Source organism: Acomys minous (genome assembly GCF_964271855.1).
Source record: "Acomys minous genome assembly, chromosome: 1".
Lineage (NCBI taxonomy): Eukaryota > Metazoa > Chordata > Mammalia > Rodentia > Muridae > Acomys > Acomys minous.
This window is the reverse complement of record NC_140483.1, coordinates 121249081-121262491: the sequence shown is the minus strand read 5'-3', so window position 1 is coordinate 121262491 and position 13411 is coordinate 121249081. Positions and strand designations below refer to the sequence as shown.

General features: G+C 48.7%; 1 protein-coding gene across 2 annotated transcripts; it reads right to left on the bottom strand.

The window, feature by feature from the left end:
• Positions 1-809: 809 nt before the first annotated feature.
• GEM (GTP binding protein overexpressed in skeletal muscle) lies at positions 810-11466 on the bottom strand. 2 transcript variants are annotated; one of them, XM_084775116.1, is made up of 5 exons: positions 11295-11466; positions 9686-10022; positions 4620-4696; positions 3686-3890; positions 810-2148 (listed from the first exon to the last, which is right to left on the bottom strand). In XM_084775116.1, exons 2-5 carry the CDS (start codon positions 10011-10013, stop codon positions 1871-1873), a joined length of 888 nt encoding a protein of 295 aa, XP_084631242.1. In that variant the 5' UTR covers positions 10014-10022; positions 11295-11466; the 3' UTR covers positions 810-1870. The 2 variants fall into 2 exon arrangements, with proteins under 2 accessions (XP_084631242.1, XP_084631241.1); XM_084775115.1 differs by having other exon boundaries at positions 11310-11454.
• Positions 11467-13411: the final 1945 nt, after the last annotated feature.

The following is a 13411-nucleotide window of genomic DNA, read 5'->3' as shown; positions in this document are numbered from 1 at the left end:
AGCAATTCAGAGACATAAAGTGCACAGACATGGAACCTTTGCCCTCAACTTGGAAAAAAAAACAAAAAGGTGCCCGACAAAACTACAGAGGCTTGAGGCAGTTTGGGAGAACCCACGAGTGTCCCTTTCAGGGTGTCTACCACCTCAGAAAGAGAGAAGGGGTCAAAAGGAAGGGGGGTGTAGGAGGAGCCAGAGGAGGAACACACCAGGGGGTTCAATTCCAACAAAAGTCATGCGTTGCCCTTGCAGAGGTGCCCTGTGAGCCGTGCCAAGCCGTATTAGCGGCAGAGAGGACAACTTGGTTTAAGCTTTGTCTGGCCAGACAGCAGGCTGAAAAATCACTAATCCCCCTGGCCCCACCTAACACACACACACACACACAGAGAGAGAGAGAGAGAGAGAGAGAGAGAGAGAGAGAGAGAGAGAGAGAGAGAGAGAGATTTTTTAATTCCCCCTAATGCTTTAGAGAAGCCCTGAGTCCATAAGCCCTCAAAAGAAGACAAAGCAAGGCCCATCTGTTCAGTCAGGAATTTGCCAGGCCCAAGTAAAAGGTCAATCAGCTTTGATTATAGCTCAGCTTTATATGACCCCAAATACTTCCCATCTCACTCAGCCAAAAATAATTCTTCTTTTCTGTGAACCGTGATTCCAGAGGAGAAGTCAGGGATTCCTTAAAAAAAAAAAAAAAAGCTGAGGGCTTAGCCACCACTAATGACGGGACAAACAGTACCACTGTCTGTCTCTTAGGAATACAGCTTGTTCTAAAAGCCATTTTTAAAAAATAGACTTATTTGGGGAGGAAAACAGAATGCCATCCTTTTCAAAGATTTTATTTATTTTATTATAAGACATATAAGTAAAAAACTTGCATATTTTGAAAAAGATAAAAAGGTAATAAAACAGACATTTTTCAGTAAGAAATATGTTCATAAATATGCTTTATCAAATGTTAAAATGGCTATTTGCAAAATAACAATAAATAGAACATAGTCGTGGCATACAAGGGCCAACCCAAAGGATGGGGCATTTTTATGCTTTCAGAAAAAACCAGGCTTTTGTTTATATTTAAAATGCAACCATTTTGCACTCCAGGTGATCAATAGTTGAGATTTTAAAAAATATTTTATGACAGCTTCATGACTTCAAAAACAACAAGACATAAAAGATGGTTTGACTAAGTGGAATTTGGCGAAAATAGTTTCCTCAGAATAAACACTTGTAAGACACGTAAGTAAACAACCTTTTGAACCTATAAGTGGTACACATATCCGCTTCTAAGTCTACAAATCTCTGTGGTCGTTTAAAAAAAAACTGTTAGTAAGCCTTAGTTTCCAGCAAATTCCAACCGTTCTCTTCAGAGTTCGATGGCGCAGTCATCGTCACAGCTGTGGTGGGGCCAGTTCTACCCCTGTCCTTGCAGGAATATGTGTATGGAGAAAGCCCTTCTCCTTCCAATAAACTCACCATTTGTCTAGATTTCTTTATGACTCAAGGGCCTTAAGAATCACAAGGAACAACACTGGGCACAGGGCAATGATGAAATCCTCCTGTTCTAGGCGTTCTTCATCCGTTTCAATATTCTGCTGCCCAGTGAAGAGAAAAAGCTCATGTGAGCCCCAAACCTGCCCTTAAATGAGTCTCACATGGGTGTCCGTTAGCAAGTCAAGCATTTCCTAGGAATAAATACAGCCTCTTGACAAAGACCTTGCACTGCCCATGCGTTCGTGCCCATGAGGCTAACCTGTTGGTTCCCATCCGCAGTAAGGGAAGCCGCGTCTAACAATGCTTATTTCCAATCTAATATAGATCACTGGTCCCAAAAGCCTTCAGTGACGTCCATCATGGGGGACATCTGGGTGGCACTGGGTGCCTAGAGCACAGAGAGGTCATGGCAGGATTTCGACTTGAGCTTGAAAGCCATGTTCTTGTTGTTTTTGGCCACAATCTTGCCCCAGAAGCGCCTGGCTTTCCTGGGGATGCTCTCCCGCCTCTTCTGGTAAGCCAGCCTCCTCTCGTTCTTCTCCTTGCTGTCCCGGCGCAGGCGGACCTGCCGCACGATGCCGTCGAACAGCTCCTTCACGTTGTGCTGCACCGCCGCGGAGGTCTCGATGAACTTGCAGTCGAACACCACCGCACAAGCTCTCCCTTCTGGGAAGGAAAAGGGGAGAAGAGAGTCAGAGGGGTCACCCAGCGTGATCCTGAATGATGCAGCCAAGCCGAAGGACACCTCTCTAAGACTGCTCTAGGGGTGACACAGGGCAGCAGGCCACGTTATAGGTAGAAGGACACACCGTGGCACGCATCCTTCCCAGGGGGTGAATACAAACAGGTCCTGGGTCTCAAGAAGCCAGCTACATCAGTCTCCCCACGGATTCACTATCCGGAAGTCCGGCTTCGCCAAATGCAGTGTTATTAATTACAACAGTGAAAGCGGTAGCCTTCACTTACTACATGTTTGCTACATTCAGAAACCCAAGCTAAGCTCCTTCCAAACACTTCTCGCTGCTCACAACAGTCTTGGAAAACGTACCATTATTCTTATCAGATAGATGAAGAAACGGAGTGAGGGTGTTTTAAAAACCATGGAGGAATTCACACAGCTGACGGTGGCAGGAAACCCAGCCCTGCTCCATGCACAAGTCGATACGCTTTCTCCTGTCAGTTTCCCTCACTAAAAACTGTCATTTTAATTCTACTTCTTAGCCCTCCTCTCTTTTCTTTTTTTAAAAAGTGATTTGATGAGATCGTTTGAGGGGAAAAATGATGATTTTATAAACATATAATATCATTTCATCAAATTGTTCAAGCTTTTCTAAAAACCCTCAGTGGAAAACACCCCATTGTGCTTAACAGCCATGTGTCCAAGTTTTATTTTGGAAAGATCCTACTGTTGTGGCCTGATAAGACGGTCTCACTAGTTGGAAATTTGTCTTGATTGAGCAGGGGCTAAAAGTGCTATATTTTATTTTTATGATTATACTAAATCTACATTAATCCAATACAATCTTGGGGGCCCTAAAAAGATTATGGGACCTAGTCATCCAGCAGGAATTATCCTTGAACTAAGGATGGAGAAGCATGGGTGGTCCCCTCAGTTTGATGCCCTCGCAGAGGTTTTTTAAAAGGAGGGTCTGGGGTTAGAGACCATTAGATGGAACATCAACAGCCAAGTACAGTGCTGTTCCTTTTGAAACTCTCTCTTGCAAGTCTTCTAACCCAGAGCACCCCTCCTTGCATTAATATGTCACTTGTCCTCCCCAGAACTTGGCAGCTGCTTGGAGAACAGAAGGTTAAGGGGGCAAAGGGTAGCACTGGCAGTGCATTCCAGAGGATGCTGTCCTTCCTAACGTAACTCCAGAACACCCAAGGGCAGTGGGGAGCCTGGAACCCCTCAGGTAGACCAGAGAGAGAAAAGAGACCAAGAGCTGACTAATACAAATGATGGGGACCATGAGGGTCTTAGACAGCATTCATGAAACCTCACAGAGCATCCCACCGAGGCCCCGGCTGCATTCATGAAACCTCACAGAGCATCCCACCGAGGCCCCGGCTGCATTCATGAAACCTCACAGAGCATCCCACCGAGGCCCCGGGTGCAGCCATACAAGAAAAAGGGAATGAGACCCTGTCGGTGGGACGCTGTGCGCAGTGCAGGGGTGGAGCCCAGGATGGCACACCCTCTCACCTGACACAGACACTTCTCGACACCGCACTAAGTCACTTTTGTTGCCAACCAGAATTATAGGGATGTCTTCCGTCTGCCGGGCCCTGCGGAGCTGGATCCTCAGCTCAGACGCCTTCTCGAAGCTCGCCCGGTCTGTGATGGAGTAGACGATCAGGTAGGCGTCCCCGACCTGCATGCAGTGCTCCTGCAGCCACTCGCTCTCCCCCTAAGGAAACACAAGACTTTCCATGAGCTCGGGATAGCCTGAAAATTGAACTGTCATTTTGCAAAGAAACTATATGTATATTCCAAGTGAGAGAAAGTAAGGAAATTGCTTCCAACATGCCAAAGCATTGGTCTTCCAAGATGTCTCGAGATGCAAAGAAAGGCAATCGGAATTGTTTTCATCACAGAACTACTTTGACAAACTGTATTTCCAATTTCAGTCTAGCCTGCCAGAAACCGGCCTTTTCTGGCTCCCTAAAAACTTTCTTTTGTTTTCTCCAAAGGGCAGATTTAAGAATCTTTTTGTGAGAACGGGAGGGTTCTCAACAAACAAATGATCTTGCATATATATGCTGGGAGGCCCAGAACCTGCCAGAAGCCAGGCTGGAGTCCAGGCTGGAGAAGGCCAACTTCACACCAGGTGGCTCTGTGTCACTGAAAATAAGGGGCCATGCTTGTTTGAACTTTCCCTAAAACAAATACCCTTCTTGTGGTTTTTTAATAGAACTCAGGGCACAGCACTGCAATTTGTTTGTTCTTCGGGGCTCATCTGTGAACGACCTGTTCCCCAGCGCAGTCTCGTTCTTCAGAAGTAAATGCTTTTAATCAAGGGAAAGAGCCCTCCTCGTCTGGAACATCCGCTATGTAGGACAAGGTCACTCTGGCACCAAGCAAACTGTTGAAAGGCAAGCCCTGAGGGAGCACACGGACAGCTACAGGCCCTGCATACCTTATTCTCCCACATGTCCAGGAGGATGATCGTTGCACTCTCTCCATCGACGACCAGGGTACGCTCATAGGTATCTTCTAGAAAAGAAAGCGCGTTGCCGTCAGAGTCAGGAGAACAAGAGGCAACCTGGCCCAAGAGGTACCTGTCCCGTTCACACTAGGAAATATGCCCTGTGGGGGGCTGAGGACGCAGCTCAGTCAGAAAGTGCTCGCTGTGCAAGCACAAGACCCTGTGTTCAGTCCCCAAGCATCCATGTGGAAAGCCAAGCACAGTGGCCAGCTCTTGGGATCCTCGCGGTTCGGAGGCAGAAACAGGCAGATTCCTAGGGCTCGCTGGCCAGTCAGCCTAGCCAACTCAGCTAGCTCCAGACTCAGAGTCTCTGCCTTCCAGAAAAAGATGGACGGTTCTGGAAGAACCACACCTGAGGCTGGCTTCTAGCATCCATACCTACATATCTACACCTACGTGCTCCCACATGAACATGTACCTCCTACACACACACACACACACACACACACACACACACACACACACACACACAGCTATTATTTTCCTTCAACATGTGGCACACGGTCCTTCAGTCCTAGCTCTCCCACAGCTCTTATGGATGGCTAAATCGCTTGAATTAAAAGGAAATCGTTTTCATCATTCTTGGGCCTTTTATGGAGAAAACCCATTTATAAGGATAAATAAGCTCCCTAAGCACTTTTGACTCCAATTCAATGGATGAAGCTTTGAGAAAGCATTAACTGTAAGCTCCATTATAGGGCGTTTTTGGTATAAGCCCCTGCCTCCATAAGCTTTTGTGGGAAATCCATTGTGTGTTTCTGTGGTGGTCCCTGAACGTGCATTCATTGGAAACTTCAGGAACTCTGAGCTCGGTGATGTTTCTCCTCTTTGCAGAAGCACAAGAGAAAATATTTTGAGACTGTCCCTAATTGGGCCATCCTCTTTTCTTAACCCTCTGGCCCATTTGTTTTGTTGTGTTGAGATGGGTTTCTTGCTAGAAGCCCCGGCCAACCTAGAACTCACGACACACGACCGTGCTAGACTGGAAGTTGCCTCCTGGGTGCTGGGATTATAGGAATGAGCCACCACACCTGGCTTCTTCATTTTAAAAGATGAATTAATTTAACATGTTCCCTAGCACTAACCAGCTTGTGTTTTATATCTTCAGTATAACAGTTTTGCTTGGTAATGGAACGTTTCCCTCTGAACTTGAGCCTAGATTGGCTCTAGGTGAAGGGTGAGACCAATCAAGGGCCAGAGGAGCCCCATCTGGAAAAATCCTGTCATGGGGTTGGAGGGGTGGGCTGTCCTGGGATTTTTGTGAGAGGATTTCTCACCAACCCCATGCAACAATTTCATGCCTAGTCTAGTAGGGTTTTCTGTTTTTAATTCCATCTTTTTGGAAAATATGACTTTCATAACAATCTATCTCCTTTTGGTCCTGGTGCCTAAATCTCTTCCTTTAGATATACATAGGGCCTGTCCCTGCTTGGGGGTGGGGGTGGCGTGGTGCTTTCTGGGTATCTGTTTAAAACTGCACCAGAATTCTGCACTTCCTTCCCTGCTCCATGCTCCTGTTCCCTACCATGCAGCACATGCCAGTTGCCAGTTGCTTACTGCTCTGAGCTGCATCCTCCTCCCCAAGTGTCCCGCTAGCAGACAGAGAGTTGCAGCTGCTTCGTTTTCTATGCCTCCCCGCAGAACCCTAGCGTGCCTGGTCTGTGGGATAGGCTCACCATAAACCTGTGCACTGAATGAACAAGCGGCTGGTGCCACGGTGTTGTGGCTGTGAGCACACACAACCCTGAGCTGGGAGCTGCCCTTCCTCAACCACGTGGCTCTAGGCGATGCTCCCCAAGTTCCCAAAGGCTCAGTTTTCTGGCCACGGGGACTGAGGGCACAAACAGAATACAGAAGCAGACGGAATCAATAGTGATGCAGAGTCGGCTGTAAACAGCGTGTATGCTTGGTATACCACGTGCTGTTGCTCTGTGTTTTCTCCTTTAGTCCAGGTACCGCCTTAGGAAGTACCACCCCAGTCATACTGGTGAGGAAGCTTCCTGAGGTGAAGAAGCTATCCCAAGAGCACTTAGCTAAGTCTGTGACACCTAGGGGTGGCGGTGTCTCAGCCCACTTGTTACTTTCCAAATCCAAAGCTCTCTGCCAGACTCCCTGCATGTGAGTACCTTCTAAGTCCTACTTGTCTTTAAGGCCAGCCCGGAGGTCTCCTCTCCCACCAAGCCTTTTCTGATTCCCACAGATAGAATTCTTTTCTCCAAACTCTGCTTTCTTCTTGTAAGTCAAGATAATCATCGTACCATGGCTTGCTTTCCAATTGGTGTATGTCTGGCCTCCACTGCACATGGTGAGCTGCTAAGAGGAAGCGCCAGGGCTTGGCACGTGCCTCCCCACCTGCCCTGCCTCTCCCGGTGCTGTGCCACTTGTTCAGTAACTGTTCCGACATGAATGAGTCAATGAACGCATGAGTGGGTGGATGTATAGATGGAATTAAATATGCACAGAGAACCATGTGACTATTTCGATTAGGCTGGACTAGCATCCATCTTTATTAGGAGAAAACATAGGGAGACTATCACGTACATACTCCCGGTTAATGCTGAAAAGAAAGAAGATGAAGGAAAAAAAAATAATGCACGGGTGTACCTTGGAAAACTTTCTTCTAGGAAAACACTAATCTAATAAGTCAATATGAATGAGGATGCACTTCGAAACCAAATAAATTTAGCAACTGAAGCAGGATGTGTAAGATGGGATGGATCAGTCACTGAGAAGCTTCTTGTCATAAGATGCTCAGTTTAGTAGCAGTTAAGGAAAAGCCCCTCCCATCTCTCTCCAAAGAAGTTTCCTGTCTTTCCCAAGTCCAGCTGCAAATCGGCCTTATCGCTCTATGCCTATTGGATATTATCCTCTGTATAGATTCTACTCCTTCTAGTGGACAAACACTGTTAGGTGCCTATTTCTTAGTGGATACTAACTTTTCAACCTCCCCCTCTAAAAACAAATAAAACAAGCCCTCCCTTATGTCAGCCCTCAAAGTAACTTATTATGACCTTTCCCAGTATGCTAATGCCACCGTGCTCTAACTTACAGCCACTGGCACCGAGCTCCTTTCCACTCAGCCATCACTGCATACCCGAACCCCACAAAGAGTCACCCCATGTGCAGTGTGCTTGACAGCGTTTGGAAGTTACACCCTAGGGCTGCAGAGGACAGTGATTAAACCACAAGCAGGTTTGAATCCAAGCCCTAGGAGTCACTTAACTCTGTCAGCCTCCATCTCAAGACCTACAAAGTAGTGATAGAAATGCCACACTGGTTCTATTCTTGCATGCACTGCCAAAAGCACATTAGGAAATGACCAGAACAGCGCCAACACACGGATGGCATAGGCCCAATGACGGTGGAATGAGTATAAAAGCATCAACGTAAGATTATAAACGCCCAGCTTTCCCGAAGAGTGATTCCCATCATCTGCCACCCATCCTCCCCAGGACCCTGTTCACACATGGGCATGGGAATTCTATAAGGACTGAGATAGACTCAGCTCCCATGAGGTGGTTCAGAAAGGCCCCTCCCACTGCAAGTGCCCACCCCGAACGTTAGCTCCCTCCTCTTTTGTTGTCTTCTAGCATGCACCATCCTGCACAATGCCAGCCCTGCTTCTCCCTTGACCCTTGCTTAGCTATAGTCCCTGAGATGCCGGGAGTGGGGAGAGAAATGTGTGCTCTGTCAGTCAGTTGTCATGGCACGTCCCTAATACCAAGACAGACGATGAGGACAGTAAAACCCTTTTAGTGCAGTGGGCTGTCATAGGGAGTGGTAGGGTTTGCACAAGTTGAATAGAGAGATGAGTCACCACCAAGCCACCTTTCCCATGCTTACCACCCCCCCATGTCTGCCGTGAGGGTGTACATTTTACCACCCCCCCATGTCTGCTGTGAGGCTGTACATTTTACCACCACCCCCCCAATGTCTGCCATGAGGGTGTACATTTTACCACCATCCTCCATGTCTGCCATGAGGGTGTATTTACCACCCCCCCATGTCTGCCGTGAGGGTGTACATTTTAACTGAAAGTGGGGACAGAGCATGTAGGAGTGCCAACACTGAGCAATACTCCCTCCATTTCTGCAGCTGTAAATAGGGCCACATGGCTGTTCTGGGTGTGTGTGCTGATGTTGGAGCACTAGCTGAAGGACACTGTATGAAACCAACTGGCCATTCGAGTTGTAATTTCCACTCCAGAATATAAAGCTATTGCCTAGTATTGTATAATATATGCTTTTATAAAATAGGTCTAGAAATAGTTATGGATTGAAGAAATAAATGCTTAAGATAAGACCATATACAGAAAATCATCTGGAAAACCTGTTGGACTCTACCCAGGGCATTTATCATCATTTTTATATTTCAATTTAAAAAGTTATATGTCACTTCAAGTATATCATTTAACCTAGTTACACTTGCAAGTGTTTCTAGTATTAGCGGAAACAAACTAATTGATCCACTCTAACAGGTCCTCCGCTTAAATCAGTTTTGTTTTATGCATAGTCACAGAAAGTGTACTCTCCGGAACTGGTCCGGGTGTGAGCCAGCCTTCCTGGACCCCTCAGGATTGACCTTCAAAACACCCCTTGATGGCTCAGGCCAACAGATTTGGTCCTGGGTAAACACAGTTCTGTCTTGTCGTGTGTGTGTGTGTGTGTGTGTGTGTGTGTGTGTGTGTGTGTGTGTTTAGGGTCCGTGCCAGGATTTAGATCTCTGTTACCCATCTCAGTACCGCAAGAGCATACTTTCCTCCTCATTCTGAAGGTACATTTTGTTTTAATGTATTACTGTTTCAGAGTTACATAGCCCAGGCTAGCCTCAGACCCTCTCTATAGCTGAGGATGACCTTGAGTTCTTAGTCCTTCTGTGTTTTCTATGACCTTCCCAGTGCCAGGATTACAAGCGAGTACCATCACGCCTGGCTTCCAATTCTGCAGAAAAATGACTCACTCACTCTTGCTCTTTCCCACCAGGGCAGGGCCACCTACCTCCCAAGACCTCACAGTCACTGTCCATGCTGTCATGCACACCGGCGAAGATGTTGGCCAGGGTGGACTTGCCCACTCCTTGCTCCCCTATAAGCACTACTCGGTAGTAGGTGTTCCCAGACTCAGAAGAGATGACAGAGTCTGTGGAGTCAGAGGACCAGCTCCGTCGGCAGTGGTCTTCAGGAGCAGTAGACTGGCGGTTGCGGAGGTTGCAGGGATGGGGATCTTTCTGGACCATCAGATGCCTTCCGTCAGCGGGGATACTCCAGCGCTGCTGTGGCTGCATGCCCACAGTGCCCTGGCGCATGGTGACATTATTCAGAGTCATCTTGGGGTCCTAGGAATCAAAGCAGTCAAGACGCCACGATTAGAGCTGAAACACTGGCGTGGGTGGTATCTCACTTGATGGTTATGAATTAAGCATTCTTAATGTAAGGAACAACCATGAAACTGTCCCCAAGCCCCAGCAAACAAAATTTTCACAGAGAGAGAGAGAGAGAGAGAGAGAGAGAGAGAGAGAGAGAGAGAGAGACTAGCTTCTTAATCAGGCTGTCATTTGCAGTACCAGCAGCATCACCCACTGCCCATCAGCTTCCTCCATCCTTAAAGGAGCTTTGGAAATCCCACTGGGAGCTAGTACAAAGGCAGCAGGAAGAAACCCATTGCCTCCAGCAACAAGTCAGTGCTGCTGGGGATCAGCTGGCCAGGTTAGCTGCTCTTGTCTAAACATGGCTCTTAATTGCACCCGCCGTCCTGCAGTCTTTTGTGCCTCAGTGGGAAACACGTGCCAATGACATCACTCCCCTGGCTGAACTGGACAGGCACTTTGGGGGAACTTCCATGTTTAGTCAAGTTGCTCTGATGTTCTCCAGCCGCCTGAAGAGACCGTTATTTGGAGAGTGGGGCTGTTTCTGGTTGAGGTTTATGCCTCTTGCCCACGGATACTGGTTAGCCTGCCAGCCCTGAGCCTGGTCCTTCCGACAGGGGAGGGACCTGCTCACACCCAACCTGCACAAACAGTGCTTCATTCTTAAGGAACCTCATCCACTCCGAGATTTATTTAATTAGCTCAGAGTTCCACCTTCTTGGAGGAAATCAGAAAGTCAGAGACCCAGCGAAAAGATACTCAAGAAACTTCCTATAACTTTCTCCTTGCAAGACAAGTCAGACAGCCTGTTCTGCCAAGAACTGCTGAGATAACGCAAAAGCGTCCCCTGCACGGTTAACTCAACAAGCTCCTTGCGCGAGCTTGAGCTCACACACCCTACTCCACACACCAACACCTATGCCACTAGCCGGAAGCAGTCGGTTTCTTTTTAAGTCTTTAAAAAAAAAAACCGGCCCCTGGGTTGGCCGATTTGCCTTCAGACTTTGAAGTCCGCCGAGCCACTTAATCTGTAAGGTGACACTCCTCCGGAATTGAATTAAGGAACTCCCATCAGAAGAGGGTCCTTTGCATCTGAACTTCTTTCTCCCGTGGCTGAACCTCCCAGCATAGTCCTAAGGGTCTAGGGGTTCCCTTCACAACTTAAAAAGTTCAACGACCAGGACCGCCCCTCTCCTCTGCCACCGCTCCCACCCGGGCTGCCCCTCCGCGATGCCCCCTTACTTGGCTGCACCCGACCTCTGGGTGGGCGTCTGCCGTCGGTCCGCGCAATGCCTGGTGCCAGCTGCAATGCCTGGAGCCTGCGATACCCGCTCCGCAGCCGGAGGCCGAGTGCTCTCCGCAGGCAGTGCCGCCTCCTAAAGCCACCTCGGCTGGCCGCCGTTTATAGCGCGCCCGGCAGCCCCGCGACGGGGCTTTTCCGTGACGTCAGCGCTCCCGCCGGGAGGGGGCGGCTCTGCAGCAAACTCGGAGTTGCAGCCACTTGGCTAAATCAGTTACTCGCAGTCATGTGACTCCCCTCGCCCCTTGAGGGGAGAGAGGGAAAAAAAATGACAGTTCAATCTTTGGTCTCCTTGATTTTGTTTTATTTTCTTTTTACCAGGTGGACACTGGAAAAATACACTTGGTGCTACTTAATCGCCCTTCCCAGCAGAGCACTTGTGAGCTGTCAGAATAAAGGATGGAGAAAGAAACAGGCCTGAGCAGGGAGGCCAGCTTTGCCAAGAAAACAGATCCGTCTGAGAGGCACTTTGGCCTTCAGGATGGGACTACAGGCTCCCTGGGTGAGCAGGCCAGTTTTATGGCATGCTCTGAGAAGCAACCAGGCTCTTCCTGATTCCTGTCACCTTCCCTCTGGATTGGGAGAAAAGGGAGCCCCATACTGCTTTGTTTCCCTCTTCTGACAGAAATCCAGAGAGAAGGGGTCGGAGGAAAGAGTCGGAGAGACCTTGAGAAGGACAGTTTGGCTCCGAGCAGCTTGCGCTAAGCACTGCGGCCCTCCTGTTCTGGCCACAATGCTAAAGCTCCTCAATCAGAAATTTAATCACATCCCCAATTTGCGCATCTCAGAACTGACTGAGCTGCTTAGGATGGCTGGGACTGTGGCCTGGAGCCAGGGCTTCTTAGCCATGGGGACATAATGCAGGCCCAGTCTCCTGAGAGAGTCCTTGTGGGTAAAGGACACATCGTTTGCTAAGATCGGCAAAGCCCTGTGGTCCTGGTAGCCCGGGAGAACCTTGCCCCCTTACTGCAGTTGCAGTTTGAGAACCAGACGTACTTCAAAAGGACCTCCCCAAAGTCAAGGTTGGTGGCAGGGGCCGCATTCAGAGCCTAGTTTGAGTAACTTTTGAACTGTACCACTAAGTGACCTCTTCCCCAGGACATGGGTATTTCCCGGGGACATGGCACTTCCCACATGCTGTGTTTAGCGTCCATGCTAGCCTTTCCAACACATCCATCTGCTTCTGGAGCCAGCTCCTGCTCTGGGTTGGCTGGTGGCTCCTCGGGAAGCAGCCAGCAGCACCAGCGGCTATTGGAGTGGCTGCCTGGCTCTGTGGTTACAATGGATTCCCAATTTTCCCGAAGGCATCTCTTCTGATTTGGGAATTTATCCAAGTGGCCAGCTGCTGAGGTCTGTCAGGGCCAAAGACGGAAAAGGTAGAATCCACCAAGTAGAGTGTCTTAGTCTCAGGCCTGGGGCCCCAATCTTATTTATGCACAAGGAAGCAAAGAGCCAGAAGGATGAAGGGCCGTTGGGGAGAGGATGCTCAAGCTGCAAATGTATTCTGGGTACCACAATGCTCTGGATACTGTGCTTCACCCACCAGGTTTTCCTCAGTGTTAAACAGGTGAGAAGGGACACGGATGTAGAAGGAAAAAGAGGGGAAGGGGAGGAAGGGAGAAACAAAGATGGAGACAGGGAGGGAGATGAGATGGGGGAGGAGGAAGGAAAGGGGGAGGGGGAGACACAACAGCAGACCATGAGTAAGCCTTCGGGGAAAGGCATATCCAAGCAGATATACTGAGAATGAGCCATGTTTCCTCCCCGGGCCGCTTGCTCTGTCGGCTGTTCCCAATGGAAACACGGTGCGGTAAAGCTAGTGTGTGGATTGCAAGCACATCAGTCTCTTCATTCTACTTCTGTGTGTGATAAGAACCTCATATTGGGGGCTGGAGTGGTGGCTGTGTGGTTAACAATGCTCTTCCAGAGGCCCTGAGTTCACTTCCCAGCATCTACATCAGATGGCCCTGTAACTCCAGACGCAGGGCATCTGATGGTCTCCTCCGTTCTCTGCAGGCACCCGCGCCCACATGCACACATACACACTTAAAAATAAGAA

Bases quoted from the DNA above. Each gene is read 5' to 3' on its own strand.
- GEM (XM_084775116.1), bottom strand. From the start codon at position 10,013: ATGACTCTGAATAATGTCACCATGCGCCAGGGCACTGTGGGCATGCAG. The intron at 4,697-9,685 runs GTAGGTGGCCCT...TTTCTTTTCTAG, and splicing joins TGACTGTGAGGTCTTGGGAG to AAGATACCTATGAGCGTACC. The intron at 2,149-3,685 runs GTGAGAGGGTGT...TTTCCTTCCCAG, and splicing joins TCGAGAAGTGTCTGTGTCAG to AAGGGAGAGCTTGTGCGGTG.